This window comes from Drosophila montana, unplaced genomic scaffold, assembly GCF_035044405.1.
Source record: "Drosophila montana isolate Dmon_TW-CO22-7 unplaced genomic scaffold, ASM3504440v1 contig_402_1, whole genome shotgun sequence".
Taxonomy (NCBI): domain Eukaryota; kingdom Metazoa; phylum Arthropoda; class Insecta; order Diptera; family Drosophilidae; genus Drosophila; species Drosophila montana.
The window spans coordinates 3,942,306-3,956,620 of NW_026998739.1; the positions used below are offsets into that span (position 1 = coordinate 3,942,306).

The window sequence follows — 14,315 nt, forward strand, 5'->3', positions numbered from 1 at the left end:
CGCAGCAATTTTTGTTTTTCAAATTTAGTGACTTTCACTTTTCCACTTTTCCAAAAACAATTTTTGCATGTTTCTCGGCAATTTTGTTGATGTTGTTGTTGTTGTTGTTTTCCATTGTTGCAAGCTGATTTTTAATTAAAATTTCGCTAGGTTGAAATATATTTTTATTTTTTGTTGGATTTGTTTGAGGTTGGAGGACGCCGCCGTTTTAATGTTGATTTTATGCAAATGACAATTGATTGAAATTTTTAGATGTATGTGTGTGCCCGTGTGCGAGAGAGCGAGTGTGTGTGTGTGCGTGTTGTCCTGTTCGTGTGTGTTGATTGAAGGCATATTAAAATAAATGAAGGCATACACCATAATGGCCATAATATGCCATAAACAATTACCATTTAATATATTATTGCTTGTAAATATGCAGCTATTGAATACACACGCATACACACACATGCCAATATATATATATATATATAGATAGATATTTTGCATATTTATAGTTTTGCATTCATAAACAATGATCTCTTTTACACAAAGCAAACACACACATTGAGCGCGACAAAAATGCAAGATAAACAAGCAAATTATCAGTGGGGCAACGTACAGACAATAGAAAAGGGGAGAGTTAGGTAAATAATATAAAAGTGATTTTAGGTGAAAAGATTTGTCTCTTATGTATTTAAAATGCAAAGGGACCAACCCTTGGTTAGATGGCCAGATATATTCATAAATGGATGAATTACAAATCAATGTATATACATTAATAATGGTCCGGGATAAAACTGATTTCAGATTTATTTATGTTTATATGTTGAGAATAATGTTATTTTTTCCTAAATTGTTCATGTTTTTCTATTTATTTATGTAATTTAATACATTTTTATACACTCTTAACATTTAAGCCGCTTGCGCTAATTACAATATTTATTTATTAAGCACAATTTTATATATTTATCGTAATAATTTGCCAGCTTAAAAAAAGATGAAAAAACCTTTATCTATCTTAAATATGCTTGAACTCGTTAATTTTATAAATATTTAATTTGATAATTATACCAAACTTGCATTAAGCTATAAACCCCTCACCAACTACGTCCATGGTAATAAACCGCATTAATCTTTGTCATTGTTTGATTAAATCAATTAAATTTTCCAATACAACACAGAATGGCACAGGCACGGCAATACACACACACACACACACAGCCACACAAACAATGGCACATACACACGCACACATTCAGCTATAATTATGCTTGGCCATAATTGCGTTGGTCATTTAAACGCAAATCCCGTGGAGTTGCCCCCCGCCACCTAAATATCGGGCACGCTTTTTGTCAATCGCAAATCGATCCAATTGAAATTTCAAGCTGCCTTCATGTTGTTGATATTGTTATTGATGTTGCTGTTGTTGCTGTTGTTGCCTTGGTGTCGCCTGGCAGCCTTTGAATTGAATTTCCCTGTCATTGGTTTGCAATTATTACTAAGAGCGCCTGCCAGGCAAACCAGACCCAACTGTTCAGCTAATCTACACAAATCTGACGCACAGCTGACCACGGCCCAAAGCTGTATTGGTTGCTATAGCTGTGTCACCAGCCATAGCTCCACCGAACCATTTACCCCAGCATTCTGTACTCGTATATATATATATATGTGTGTGTGTGTAAGGGGGGGTTAACTTGTCGCGCGACATGAAACGATTAAGGCAGAAATGCTTTTAGCCATGCTATTGGCTTCTGGCTTTGGCTCTGAGGTGTTTGCCCGAGTCGCTATGCCGGGTTGGTCATTATGCAGGGTCTGTGTGGCTGCGTGGGTGCATTTATATATATATGTATATATATATATAAAACACGTACATATATATCGTGTGATTGATCACAATTTTCGAAAGTAATTAGAGGAGCATGTGGCCAGCGAAAGACCCCGCAGAGACGCCACACTTTAGTATAGGGAAAAGCATTAAACGTAATTACTCTGTAAATAATTCGATGCGTTCCGTGTCCAGAAGTGTCAGCTATAAGGTGATATAAGCCATTAGAAACGGGCTATCAAAATATTAACTTTAATGCAGAAAAGCTGCATGAATCGACAGAATAGCAATGTAGTTGCGGCAGTCTTGTTAAATTTTAGCAATGTAGCTGTACGTGATTAGTGACATGGATTTATTTATTCCCAATTTTACAAATAATTATGGCGAAGGAAACTTTACCGAGGTTGACTTCAATTTAATATTGGAGACAATCGTTATTATATATACACAGGTATAGAATTAATTTGGAATATGAAAATTTTACCTATATAATTTATTTTAATTTAATATTTCCTTTCCAATGATATTAATTTTTGGATTAATATACAACTAATTGATACACCTTCATTGTGTATTCGCCCGTATTGTAACTTGTTTTACAATAATTAAATTAACATATAAACGTCTTCGAGTTGAGTCAAAACAACATTTGCATCAATTCAAATTGTTATTTCAATTATAAGCTCCAGTTGGCTCTCGTACATTTATTTGCTATCCCCAGACTCAACTTCTATATTTCTACTTATTTACGTTTATTTTTGGCTATAAATCAAGACTGGGCGTCATTCCCTTGGCATCAACACAATCATATTCATTATGAGCTTGATACACACATTAAAATTCAACATTGAATTTAATTAACCTTGCCAATGCCCTGGATCAGTGAAACCCTGTTGACACGTCGCCAATGTCTGTCAAGTAATCAGTTTTCTTTATGGAGCCTGTAATTTCAATGGTTAATGTCTCGCAACCCCAAAGGCCATGCGTTAGGGCTATGACAGCCATTAGAAACCACATACTGGCACACGCTGCAGAAGCTGGAGAAGATTGCCGGCGTCGTCGCCTTTTCGTCTTTGGGTGCCAATAATGACAACAAACATATGCACGAGCGGCGGAAAACAATAAGCAGCAGTCCAAACTTAACGACAACTAAATCCAATTATAAGCACTGAGCGCAACAGGAGCTGCAGTGGGCGACAGGATAACATTGAACACGTGTGCGTAACGAATTTTCAACAGATATGCTCGCCCGTTTCTGTGTGAGTGTATGAGTGTGTGTGCGTGTGTACTTGGCTCCGGGGGTTGCTTTGGGGGGGTTGGCTTTGAATGCGGTTCTGCTTTTGGTCTCGGTCTGCATTGCATTGCATCCCGCAGTGTTGCATAAAGGTTTACTTTTCATTTATGAGCCAGACAAAGGAACAACCCTTACAAATGCATTGCACAAAGGAGGTCCTGCATATAGTTTCCCTGCGTTTGTCGTGTGTGTGTCGCGTGTGTGTGTATGTGTGTGTGTGTTGCTGTTCCACCCACCATCAGCGAAAAATTGTAATTAAACTTAATCCGCTCAATTTGAAACGCATGCCAAGCCAAAAGTGCCTCTCTCAATATGCTTCCTGTGCCCTGGATTGAATTTTATTTATATACCCTGTAATGTGGTTAAAGAGCGTATACAACTTGTAAAGAAATCAGTAGGGGCATACTTATTTTTAGCTTTAATCTTCTTGAACAACTTTGAAATCGAAAAATTCGATAGTAGACGGCCAAATAATTTTTTAAAATAGGATTTGATAAAGTTTGGATATCTTATATATTTTATTTAAAATGTTGTTAATATTGGATATTATGTTATATAGACTCTTGAAGGAATTACTGTTAGGAGTTTTTAATGCAATATCCATTTTATTTTCTATTAAATTCTTTTCCTTTTAGTTTAATTTATTTATTTACGTAACAATAAATCACATTTCGTTAAAGAACTTCGAGTAAAATGTAGATTGAAAATCATCATAATTACAGGGTATATACAAATTGACCAATTTGTATTGCCGTTTACTTAATTTTAATTAAAACTGTCAGAAAAAGGATTCGGGAATCCTTGCAGTTGCCCAAATGCGTTCATGTGTTAAAAAATGTGCATAAATTATTGAATTAGTGCGTTTGCAACAAATTTCTCTCATTCTCCTCTTCTCGCTTTCTCTCGATCTCTCTTGTCGCTGCCTCAGTTTGTCTCTGAGCCAATTTTCATGCGGTTCGTTATTAATATAAAATTTTAAAGCATAAATAAGGGCGCTAGCGCCACACTTGCTTTTAATTTATGCATGGCGTTGACTTTGGTTCAGTTCGGTTCGGTTCGGTTTGGTTTTCATTTATTTATTTATAACACTCGCTGCCGACTGCCAAAGGGCTGCGGCAATTAGTTCCAAGCTCCTTGGGGATGTTTTAATTATCGTATTGTATATATTTTTTTGTTATTCCATTATTGTATTTGTTGCTGCTGCTCTGCGATTTATGCGAACGATTTAATAATGCAAATTAATTCAAGCGTTTCCTTTTTTCGGATCTTTTTTTTTTGGGTTATCATTTGGGCGGCAATTTTCTTTTGTAGCTTTTTGTTTGTTGGGTTAGGTTTATGGCTGTGATTTGATTTATATATTTTTTGAGGTGGGCGTCGCAGAGCCTCGCCTGCTCATTTGATTTATATGAGAGATGTACAAGCTGTACGTAAGGCATGCCTGGCACACAATAAAAGGGTGTACAGAAGGCGTAAAGGGCTCTCAGGCTTATATGTTGTCGCTGAGAAATCAATGTGTATAGTTATGATTGCGTCCGATTTACCAAAACTTGTGAATTTTAAAGGCAAATACTTAAAACTTTAAGCCTTACCGTATTTAATTAGATTACTGATCTTCTTAGAACACTAAAATATAAATAAATATATCACCACAGTTTTAGTGTGATTGGGTGACAACAAATTTGAGATTCTCAAGATACGATTAGAATCATTAAAGTATTAATACTTCAAATACTAAATTTGGCATATCTTATCAATATTGAGTTCAAAGGGTTACCCCTCGCTTATCAGCAAGTGATTCCCACAAACTACCATCAAAAGAGTATTTAAACAAACCTATTTACAATCAACACATCAGTCTTTGATCAGTTACCGGACAGTTAAAACAATGTATTCCCCGACGAAACTTATTGCTTGTACGCTGATTTTTGCCCAGCTACTGGGCACCATTTATTGCGGAGTGTACGACAATACGGATCGCTGGGTCCTCTCCGATAAGACGCAGAATTTCCCCGAAAATGCAGTTCTTGGCGGCATCGATTCATACGGCTACGAAAACTACGTGGGACGCGTCCTGTATGCAAGCTCGATTCTGCCAGCCCGTGTTAGGTCCGAAACTGGATACACTACCTATAACACCGACACACTCGCCAATCAGGCGACCTCCTATGAGTTGCTGGTTGCCAATGAGACCGTCAGCTATCATTGGGTGCGTAGTTATGATGGCTTCAGGGAAAGGAATGCTGTTTCTGTGGGCACAAGCGCCCTGAGCGAACGCGTTTACGTCTGCCGCGCCAGAACTGATGGCGGTATTTTTATTGGCACCCTGTATCTCTCGCAAAAGGTGTGTTTTATCCGGTACGAGAATTTCCCTATGAGTCAGATCAGCAAATACGAGGTACTGGTCCGAGAAGTTACACCGGCAGCGTGGGCACCATTCGTCAATCACATCAATTGATAAGATTGCAAAGTTAAAAACAAACCAACATACATAAATACATTGTTTTATTTATAAAGTGAGCTAAATCGAGACACAAAAATGTGGTGTTCGATGCCAAGGTTTATATTTGTTATCAATGCTTACTTTTAAATTATGAGTCTATTAAATATAGCTTTAAATTTTGGGGAAGTTTCGACATTTAAGAAACAATATTCCATTGAGTTGTGTAAAAAGACGAAATATTACATTTGCTATCCCTTCATACTGAGTATCTCCCGATACTACTTTACTCTTTTATAACTGTCTTACCCATTTTTTAAGGCAATTTAATTTGAATAGCGTCATTGTATCCTCAATACCACCATTTCCATCTAATGATATATTTTAGTCACATTGCCTTTACTCCTTATAAATATTTTAAATGTGTTACAAATTGCGACAATAAACAAACAAAGCTCTTTTTTTTCTACTTCCTCCTGTCTTCAATTGCCTGCGATGCACTTTACACGTCCCTCAACAAAAGCAACAACAATAATAGTGCACTGTACTCGTAAGTCTTGGTCCCCCAGTCAACATTTCTGTTGGGTACTCCCAGGTCTAGTCGGGTCTGGGTCGGGTCTGGTCTGGTCTGGTCTGGTCTGAATGCCTTGGTACGTTTTGTAGTACAAGTGTTTTGTAGTTTTGCAGTGATTTCATTAAAATTTTACTGTCATAGTAAAAGTTTTATTATGAGCACGAGTTGTTTTTGCTGTTGCTGCTGCAAACGTGAGCCAAAAACAATTCCCGGCACATGCCAAAAATAATATAAACACAACAGAAAGAGATGGCGAATGAAACGGAGACAGAGACACAGGCACACAGTCAAAAGTCAGGCAAAAGCTCGTTCAGTTTATATAGTAATTATGTTGTTGTTGTTGTTTTTGTGCTGTCCAGACTTCACGCAATGCGCCTAGGCATGCATATGCAACAAGCTGCAGCAGTAACAGCAGTAGCAGCAGCAGCAGTAGCAGCAGTGGCAGTTACATAAAAAACTGCTGCATGCACTGGGGCGTCTTTTTGTTTATTCTCAGTACCCATTAAAAATAGAGTGAGAAGGGTATTATAAATTTGTGCTAATATGTGAGACAGCGTGAAGCAACTGCGATTCATAGGGATATATATATTTTGGTTTCCTCATTTCATTCGCACGACTGTTTGTGCCTGGTTGAACTCAGCTATCAGTATTAAAGCAATCTTGATGATGCTTTGCATGGATCCAAGTTTTTACTGCTAGCGGTAGATGTGAACAATGAACTCTGCCAAATTGATCATATATAATATATAGCTGCCAAATAAAACTGAATGTAGAAATTTGTATTGCTTTATAGAAATACTTGTTGATGTTTCAGATATTCTAATATATAGAATATATTCATTTAAGTTCAAATCCCACTATTTGTCCATAATTCCCAGTTATTTTTTTTTACATTTTGTTTGCTTTATTTCATTTTTACTGTCATTATGCGAACAACTTAAATTAAATTTATAATATTCTAAATGTAAATATTCTACAATACAATTTATTCTACTGTAAAGTCTAACATAAAAAATGTACAAGCGTAGGGTGTTTATATAAACCGATTTGAGAGATCGGTTGGATGAATATTTTCCAGTACCTATTTGTCAAAGTATTCTTTAAATTTTGCATATCTGCCTTTTGTTTGCAAGGGTATTTTGTCTTCGGCACACCGATAATATTTTATTTATATCTTTGCTCAGTCTAACACCTTCTGCTCCTAGCGCTGGCGGAGTTTTGCACAGTTTATGCTGCCTGCTTTTAGGCTAATGTGCTCATTTTATGCAAGCGTCTCCCTTGCTGCACGTTGCACGCTGCAAGCTGGAAAGTGTGCAAAGGGATTTTTATGCGAGCATCAGCCCGCCCCACCCAAAGCCACCCACCGCTGCACCTCTTGCCTGGCGGCAACTTTATATTGTTTGTTGTTGCTGCTGTTGTTATTGTTGTTGTTGATGTGGCACACTGCCAAATGCAACAGCTTGTGTTTATAATTGAAATAATTGCAAAAAGCAGACATAATTATATTCTTATTCTTATTGTTCTCGTTGTTGTTGTTCTTGTTTGCGTTGCCTGCATTCTACTGTTTTTTTTTATGTCGCTCATCATCATCATTGTCGTCGTCTGGGACTGAGAGTGCGACTTAGCATCAGCCTCGAGCTGTAAGTTTATAAAGCATAGTTTTTTGTGCTTTCAACTCCAGCCATAGTATATACTGGACTGGGCATATTTGCTGAGGCCAAAGCTATGTAACATGCTCATGCAGGCGTTTTATAGTTTCTGTCCGTAATATGGCTGGCAATTGTCAGTATATATATAATGCCTCTACTTTTTCTAGGACATGTAGAGGTCGCTCACACCTTTTGATCGAAATATTTCTTTTGTGTAGCCTACTTAAAGGCTTTTCATTTTAATTGCACAGCGTGTACATGAAAAGCTGGGCTCATTTCCAAGCAATTACTTTAAGGCCTTGTCACGTTGCAGACTTAATCGTTAAGCCGCCTTTGGGCGCATTAGCCGCAACAATTTTCGGGGTATGGAGCTAGCCACAGCGCCTAATAATCAACCCTTTTGCAGCTGAACAAATATGTTTGCTAGCGGGTGCCTAAATGCATGCCGAGCACACATTTTGGCCAGGTAGCGCCATGGGGTTTTTGCCTGGCTGGCCAACCTGCCAGCCGAGCAGATAAACTTCAAAAAGCGCCTTGAAAAGCGGCTTACAACTTCTTCAGGCGAAACGGTCCTTGGCCGAAACGAAACTCTATGACAACATTGACAAAGGCATCGCCAGCTGCGCGGCAGGAACTAAAGCAGAAATTAAGCATTGCCATGGAGGCGCCGTCTATGTGAGATGATTGATTGAGCTTTTAGTTAAATTGCGCAAGCGGCCAGCTGAAGCGCATACAAGTACAAGCATCTTAGTGAAAAGTTTCAGTGCCATTTCCCCCTACCTACCCGCCCATAATATCCCTATTTGCCTGCCTCGTACTCTGTTTAAACTTCGAAGTCGTTGGCAAAGCAACAGCTTCGGGCTTATGTCTGGCATGTACCGAAAATTATTTGTACGTCAGCGGCGCTGGGACTTCATCCTCCGTCCGATTCTCTTAATCATCGACTTCTCATACCCTTCAACATTTTATAACTTATTCATTTCGTTAGATAATCCTGATAAGCAGAATGATGAGATTTAATATAGTTCTGCTTGCTAGATCAAGTATTCTTAGTAGTAGAGTGTTAAGCTCATTAATACTCTTTTTTAATTTATTAAAATATCAAAACAAGAGACTTATGCTATTAAATTAGCCTGATTTATTTGTAAAAATTAACCAACAATGAAAAAAATAATTTATTTATTTATATATTTCAATTAATTCAAATAATAATAATAAGAATATGTAAAAAGATTTCGGATAACAGGCATTCAAAATTGTTAAAAAAATTAACTTGCCCCGGACTTAAAAGAGTATGTAACCAGTCTGTGCTTAGTGGTAAAGATAATCATTCCTTTGTGTGTTACCTTTCCCTGTTTGCCAAAAATTTTGTTGCTTCTTTTTGGTTAGTTTCGCGCTAAAAGTTCAACTTTGCCTGGGCTAAAAATAATGAGCGGGCGTAAAATGCGTCTAATATTTATCTTGATAGGCCGCAGAGCCGCCGAGCCACCTCTCCCCTCACCCCTCTTTAGGCCACAGCCATCGTCAGCTGTATTTGTCTTAAGTTTTCCGTGCGTGGGCTGCCAGTAATAATCAAAAGTTTTGTTTGCCTGACCCACGTATGTTTGCTTGAGTTTAACATTAGTGTCATCCTCGAATTCCAATATTTAGTAGAGAAATCTATTAGTGAATTACTCTGAAGCAACAATAAGAACAAAGTCTAAACATTGACATTTAATTCCCCGCGCAACAACTTTATCAACTGCCGCATAATCCAGCAAATTTTTTAGCACTTAAATTTGTACATGGCCCGAAACTTTTCTTTTCTCTTTTTTTTTTTTTTTGCGTTGCCTACTTTGGGACTGCTAATCCCTAAACTGTCGCAAAACTTTTGTGGCAGCAGCAACCTACAAAAACAACAACAAAAATAGCAGCAGCAAAAAAAAGGAAAAGGAAAATGAAAAAAAAGGCCAACAAAAGTTTTGCAACAGATAAAAGTGCAAAGTTTGAGGGAAAGCAAGACAACAAAAAAGGCAAGCCAGGCGAAAATTACAAACATTTTCAATTATCAAGCCAAACAAGGACGTTGACGTATTGTCTGGGCTCTCATTATGCCATTACCATCATATAATTACAGCCTGATTATTGTTTATTAAGTTAAAATGGCGCCTCGTCGTGTTGATAAATGGCTGTGAGTTGGGCTTTTGTCCGGACTGTACCTGTGCGGCGTGTCCATCAAAACTGGCGACCGCCACCGCTTACCTGGTGTCAGTTATCAAAGGGTTGCACACCAGCTCCCACCTGAGCTGGGACAGCAGCATTCAGGCTCTTAATTTCACATTCATTTTTCAAAAGCGCCTTGCGGTAGGCAGCATTAAAATTTCGTTAGTTTTCTTTTGTTTTTCTTTTTTTTGCCCCCACATTTTTCAAATGTCATTGTCAACGCGACTTATGAAAGGTTCTCGTTTGATTGAAGGCAATTAGAGGAATTGGGTAGAAATGTTCGGTTGTATCTTTTAACATTGTGAGAACAGATGATTTCGCCCCTACATATCCCTGGGGACTTTAAATTAATTAATCACATTAAATGCTTTGCGGGCTAGCCCCAAAAAGTAAAAACGTTGTCAAAGCAAACTATTAAGATCAAAGATAATGCGCAAATATAATGATGCTAAATGTTGGCACAATTATGCCTCGCTGTCCCCACTAATGGATGTTATAAGTGGGGAAGCGAGAGTTCTCCCAAGCAGAGTGTCTGATGTTAAGTCGTCGTGGGCAAAGTCTGCCAAGACGGCATTTCAATTAATTAAATAAGCTCCTAAAATGTTGGCGCATGTATGATGATAATAATGATACAACAAGACGAGGTGCGCTTAGAAAGTTCTGCATTAAAATAAATATTCCCTAATATACTCCTATGTGCATGCAAAAAATCTATAGTTAATATGTTTATTTAACTGCTTGCTGAACATATTAAATCCAATATTCATTTAAACTTTTCATATCAACCCTTGTAGATTATTTCGGTATTTATTTAAATAAATTCTGTCTATTCCGTCCGAGGCCTAAATAAATCAGTCTATTCGTGCAGAATGTCCTTTTAAAAAAGAATACAATATGAACAAAAATGAAATTAATTCAAAACTTTAGCCCATTGTGTTGGAACCCACTGTCAAGTTTATTCGAGGAACTGAAACAGTAAAGAAGAAAAACAAATTGCCACAAAGAAAATGCATTCGAGTGTTAATAAACTTGAATACAATGTTCTGTTTTATACCCCTTTTTTCCTAGGTCAAGTTATCATTGGTTCATTATAGTCTTGATTTGATTTCAATTGTGAATTGGGGCAGGGACAGGGGCAGGGAAGGGCTGGGCTCTGAGCTGCAACATGGAAAGATGGCGCTTTTATCTGAGGCCATTGGGCATTACCTTCAGCCTTGTCTTCAATTAGCGATAATATTATAAATGATACGAATGAGTTTTTCACATTTAACTTTTTGACAGCTTGATGCGGGTACGCTGTTTCAGCCAATTGCTAATTGACAGTGGGATTGGCCTCAGGATAGTCGGCCGGGCTGCCAGGCAGGCAGGCAGCGAGGCAGGCAATCAGACAGGTCGACAGCACTCTCGATCCAGCTTTTGCTGCTCTTGTGTTTTATTTAATGGCCTCACTTGTTTTTAAAAACCGCAATCCCAAAACTGTCAAATTGGCAGAAAAAGCATCAACAGTCGACTACAAAAAAAATACACTTTTCGAGAAGTTAATTGTAAGCATAGCAAAAATTGTTGTCAAGCCAAACAAAGGCCAAGTACACTGGTAGAAATATATGCATAAAATATTATAATATATTTAGATATTTTTATTTAAATTTAAAAGCTAACTATTCACGATCTCATAAAAAATTATAATATATTTAGATATTTTTATTTAAATTTAAAAGCTAACTATTCACGTTCTCTGAAATCGTAGAGATCCAAAATCTCCTTTTAAGGAGCGAATATTTAATATTTCAATAATTTTTAATTAAAGCGATAGATAATATTATGAAATTAAGTAAAGTTTCTGGCTTAGAGTGCAATAGTTAACCAGTTTTCACATTTACAAATAATTGTAGCTTCTCCATATAATATCTGATTTTTGGTATCTTTGTATTTGTTCAGATTTTTGCTGGATATTTGTCTTATTTTTGCCACTGTGCGAACTGGCACTGAAAATGAAAACTAAACACAATTAAAACTAACGAACCTGGCAAAATTTGCACAAAATAAATTTTGTTTTAAATGTTATGAGGCTCATATTGAGCGCCTGGGGTGTCTGAGTATGTGTGTGTGTGAGAAAAGGTCATATGTTGGGTTGAGCTGAGCTCGTTGCTGATGCTGCTGCATTTTCCTGTTGGTTCTAGTTGATTTAATTAAATGCATTTGAATGCAAATGCCTGGAAATGCGTAGCGCCGGCTCTCAAAACCGTCAGCATATGCGGTTTACATACTCCTACATAAATGTTTTGATATATATATGTATATATACGTATGCCATACCATATGCATACCAGCAACACACACACACACACGCACACTCGAATAGTATATCCATATGCAGTTAGTTGTAACTAAAACAAAAACGGATATGCTGAGCGTATGCTACTGACAGCGCCCTCTGGTGTTATTTTATGGCAAAATATATTTAGGCAGTCAACTCACGGGCAAAGAGGGCGGGACGTGGCCCAGGAAAGTCTGCCACATTTTCATAATGTGAAGCACTGCAGAGTGGGAGGCTTTAGTCATATCTCGGTTATTCTGTAAACTAGCTGCGGGCCACATTTAATCAAAAACTGCAATGCCATCAACTGCAATGCGAAACTCTAGCCTCAAACAGTTCTTTAAATATTCGCATCAAATTGATTTTTGGCTTGGCTGATATCTTGACTTATTTTAACTATTTGCCGAACAGTTTATATAATTGTTTGTTTGCGAACTTGACATATTTGGCATTTTGATTGCAGAGAAACAAAAATCTGATTGTTTAAGAAATAATCTTTAGTTTTGCGTTTTTATTGCTAATGGGAAAATAAAATAAAATAAAAATATGTCCTGGAGTCTTCCTGCCCGATCAATTATTGACGCACCACAACAGCTACAAATACTTAGGGGTGCACTTAGACAGGCGTTTAACCTTTAGTAAACACATCTCAAGTATCACAGGAGCCCTGAAAAGCAGATTAGGCAAATTCAGATGGCTGCTCAACAGTAGAAATGCGCTATCTTTAAAAAACAAAGTAAACATATACAAAACCTGCCTAGCTCCTGCCTGGCGATATGGTATTCAAGTTTACGGTATTGCTGCAAAATCGCGCCTTACGAAAATCAGGGTGTTTCAAGCAAAAACGCTCCGTTATCTGTCTGGTGCCCCCTGGTATATGCGAACTTCCGATTTGGAAAAAGACCTAGGAGTGCCCAAGGTCGGGGACGTCATAAACAAACAGACTGCAATCTACATAACGCGTCTGGGAAACCATCCAAATCGACTGGCTAGGCGCCTTCTAAAGAGGCATCGAATTGGAGGAGTCCGAACGCGGAGGAGATTGCGGAGGTCTCATCCAATCGATCTCCCAGATCGATATATATAGTCACCGTAACCTTTTTAATTTTATATTAGACTTAATAGTAGACTAAGTAGTATTGTAAATTTTCTAATAAATTTAATTTAATTTGTTCTTATAATAACAGGAAAATTAAAACAAAGCTAAGTAAAAAAAAAAAAATAAAATAATTTTTGTCGTTTGGCCATTTGTTGAATAAATTTAATGCTGTAATTATATTTGTTGCCTTTTTTTTAAACGAGCAATATTTATTTCATTTAATAATTTGCATTTTACCTATTATTGATATCAAATTTCAAATACAATAAAATTTTGTTGTAAATGTTTTCATAATAAATTGTCAATTAATAATGTCTAAATAACATTCGAAAAATCAGGTCAAACTACGATTTATTTCTTTATATATATTTGACTGTAATCCTTGATTTCATTTACCTTTGCAGCATTCAAGAAAGAATGTATTTGTAAAACATAATAATATAATTTAAAATGTATTTTACATAGTAGCAACAGTTTGACTAAATGTTATGGGGTTATCTGGTATTTCTGAAACTATTTCATAATGTGCGAAAATTAGTCTAAGGCGTAGTATGTTTATTTAGGGAATTATAATTAGGTAGTCGATTGGTCTAATCGAAAATAATACTAAATATAAATATATGCTGGCAGAAATTATTAAGAACATCGCAAACAATAACCGGTTGCAAACTTTGCATATGAACTGTAATTTAGGCCCACAAATTTGATTGAATATTCTATAGCTAGCTATCTCTTTCAGTGCATTCGCTTCGTCTCACTGCAGCCTTCGTCTATCAATGTGGACCATATTTTCAGTTTGGGCAGCCTGGCATAACTAATTGAATACATAATTTACAATTAAGTACGTAAGCTACTTTAATATTTATGTCTATAAATGGGCAACGGACACACACACACACACACACAGACATACACATACAAGCGCACGCACTGAGA

At 37.0% G+C, this 14,315-nt stretch overlaps 2 protein-coding genes and 1 long non-coding RNA gene across 6 annotated transcripts in view; 2 read left to right on the plus strand and 1 right to left on the minus strand.

The window, feature by feature from the left end:
* Positions 1–14,315, plus strand: part of LOC135439343 (uncharacterized) — a 130,213-nt gene that overhangs the window by 16,280 nt on the left and 99,618 nt on the right. Inside the window, exon 1 of one of the 3 annotated variants that reach the window (XR_010438038.1) lies at positions 2,100–2,258. The exons of the other annotated variants lie outside the window; for them this stretch is intronic. This is a non-coding gene — a long non-coding RNA (uncharacterized LOC135439343). Of the gene's footprint in view, positions 1–2,099; positions 2,259–14,315 lie in introns of those variants that run through there. 3 annotated transcript variants of the gene reach the window in all.
* Positions 1–14,315, minus strand: part of Ddr (discoidin domain-containing receptor 2) — a 140,990-nt gene that overhangs the window by 10,826 nt on the left and 115,849 nt on the right. The window lies entirely within an intron of this gene.
* LOC135439337 (uncharacterized) lies at positions 4,962–5,608 on the plus strand. The gene has a single exon (XM_064698057.1). The coding sequence runs from the start codon at positions 4,987–4,989 to the stop codon at positions 5,554–5,556; it is 570 nt and encodes a 189-aa protein (XP_064554127.1). The 5' UTR covers positions 4,962–4,986; the 3' UTR covers positions 5,557–5,608.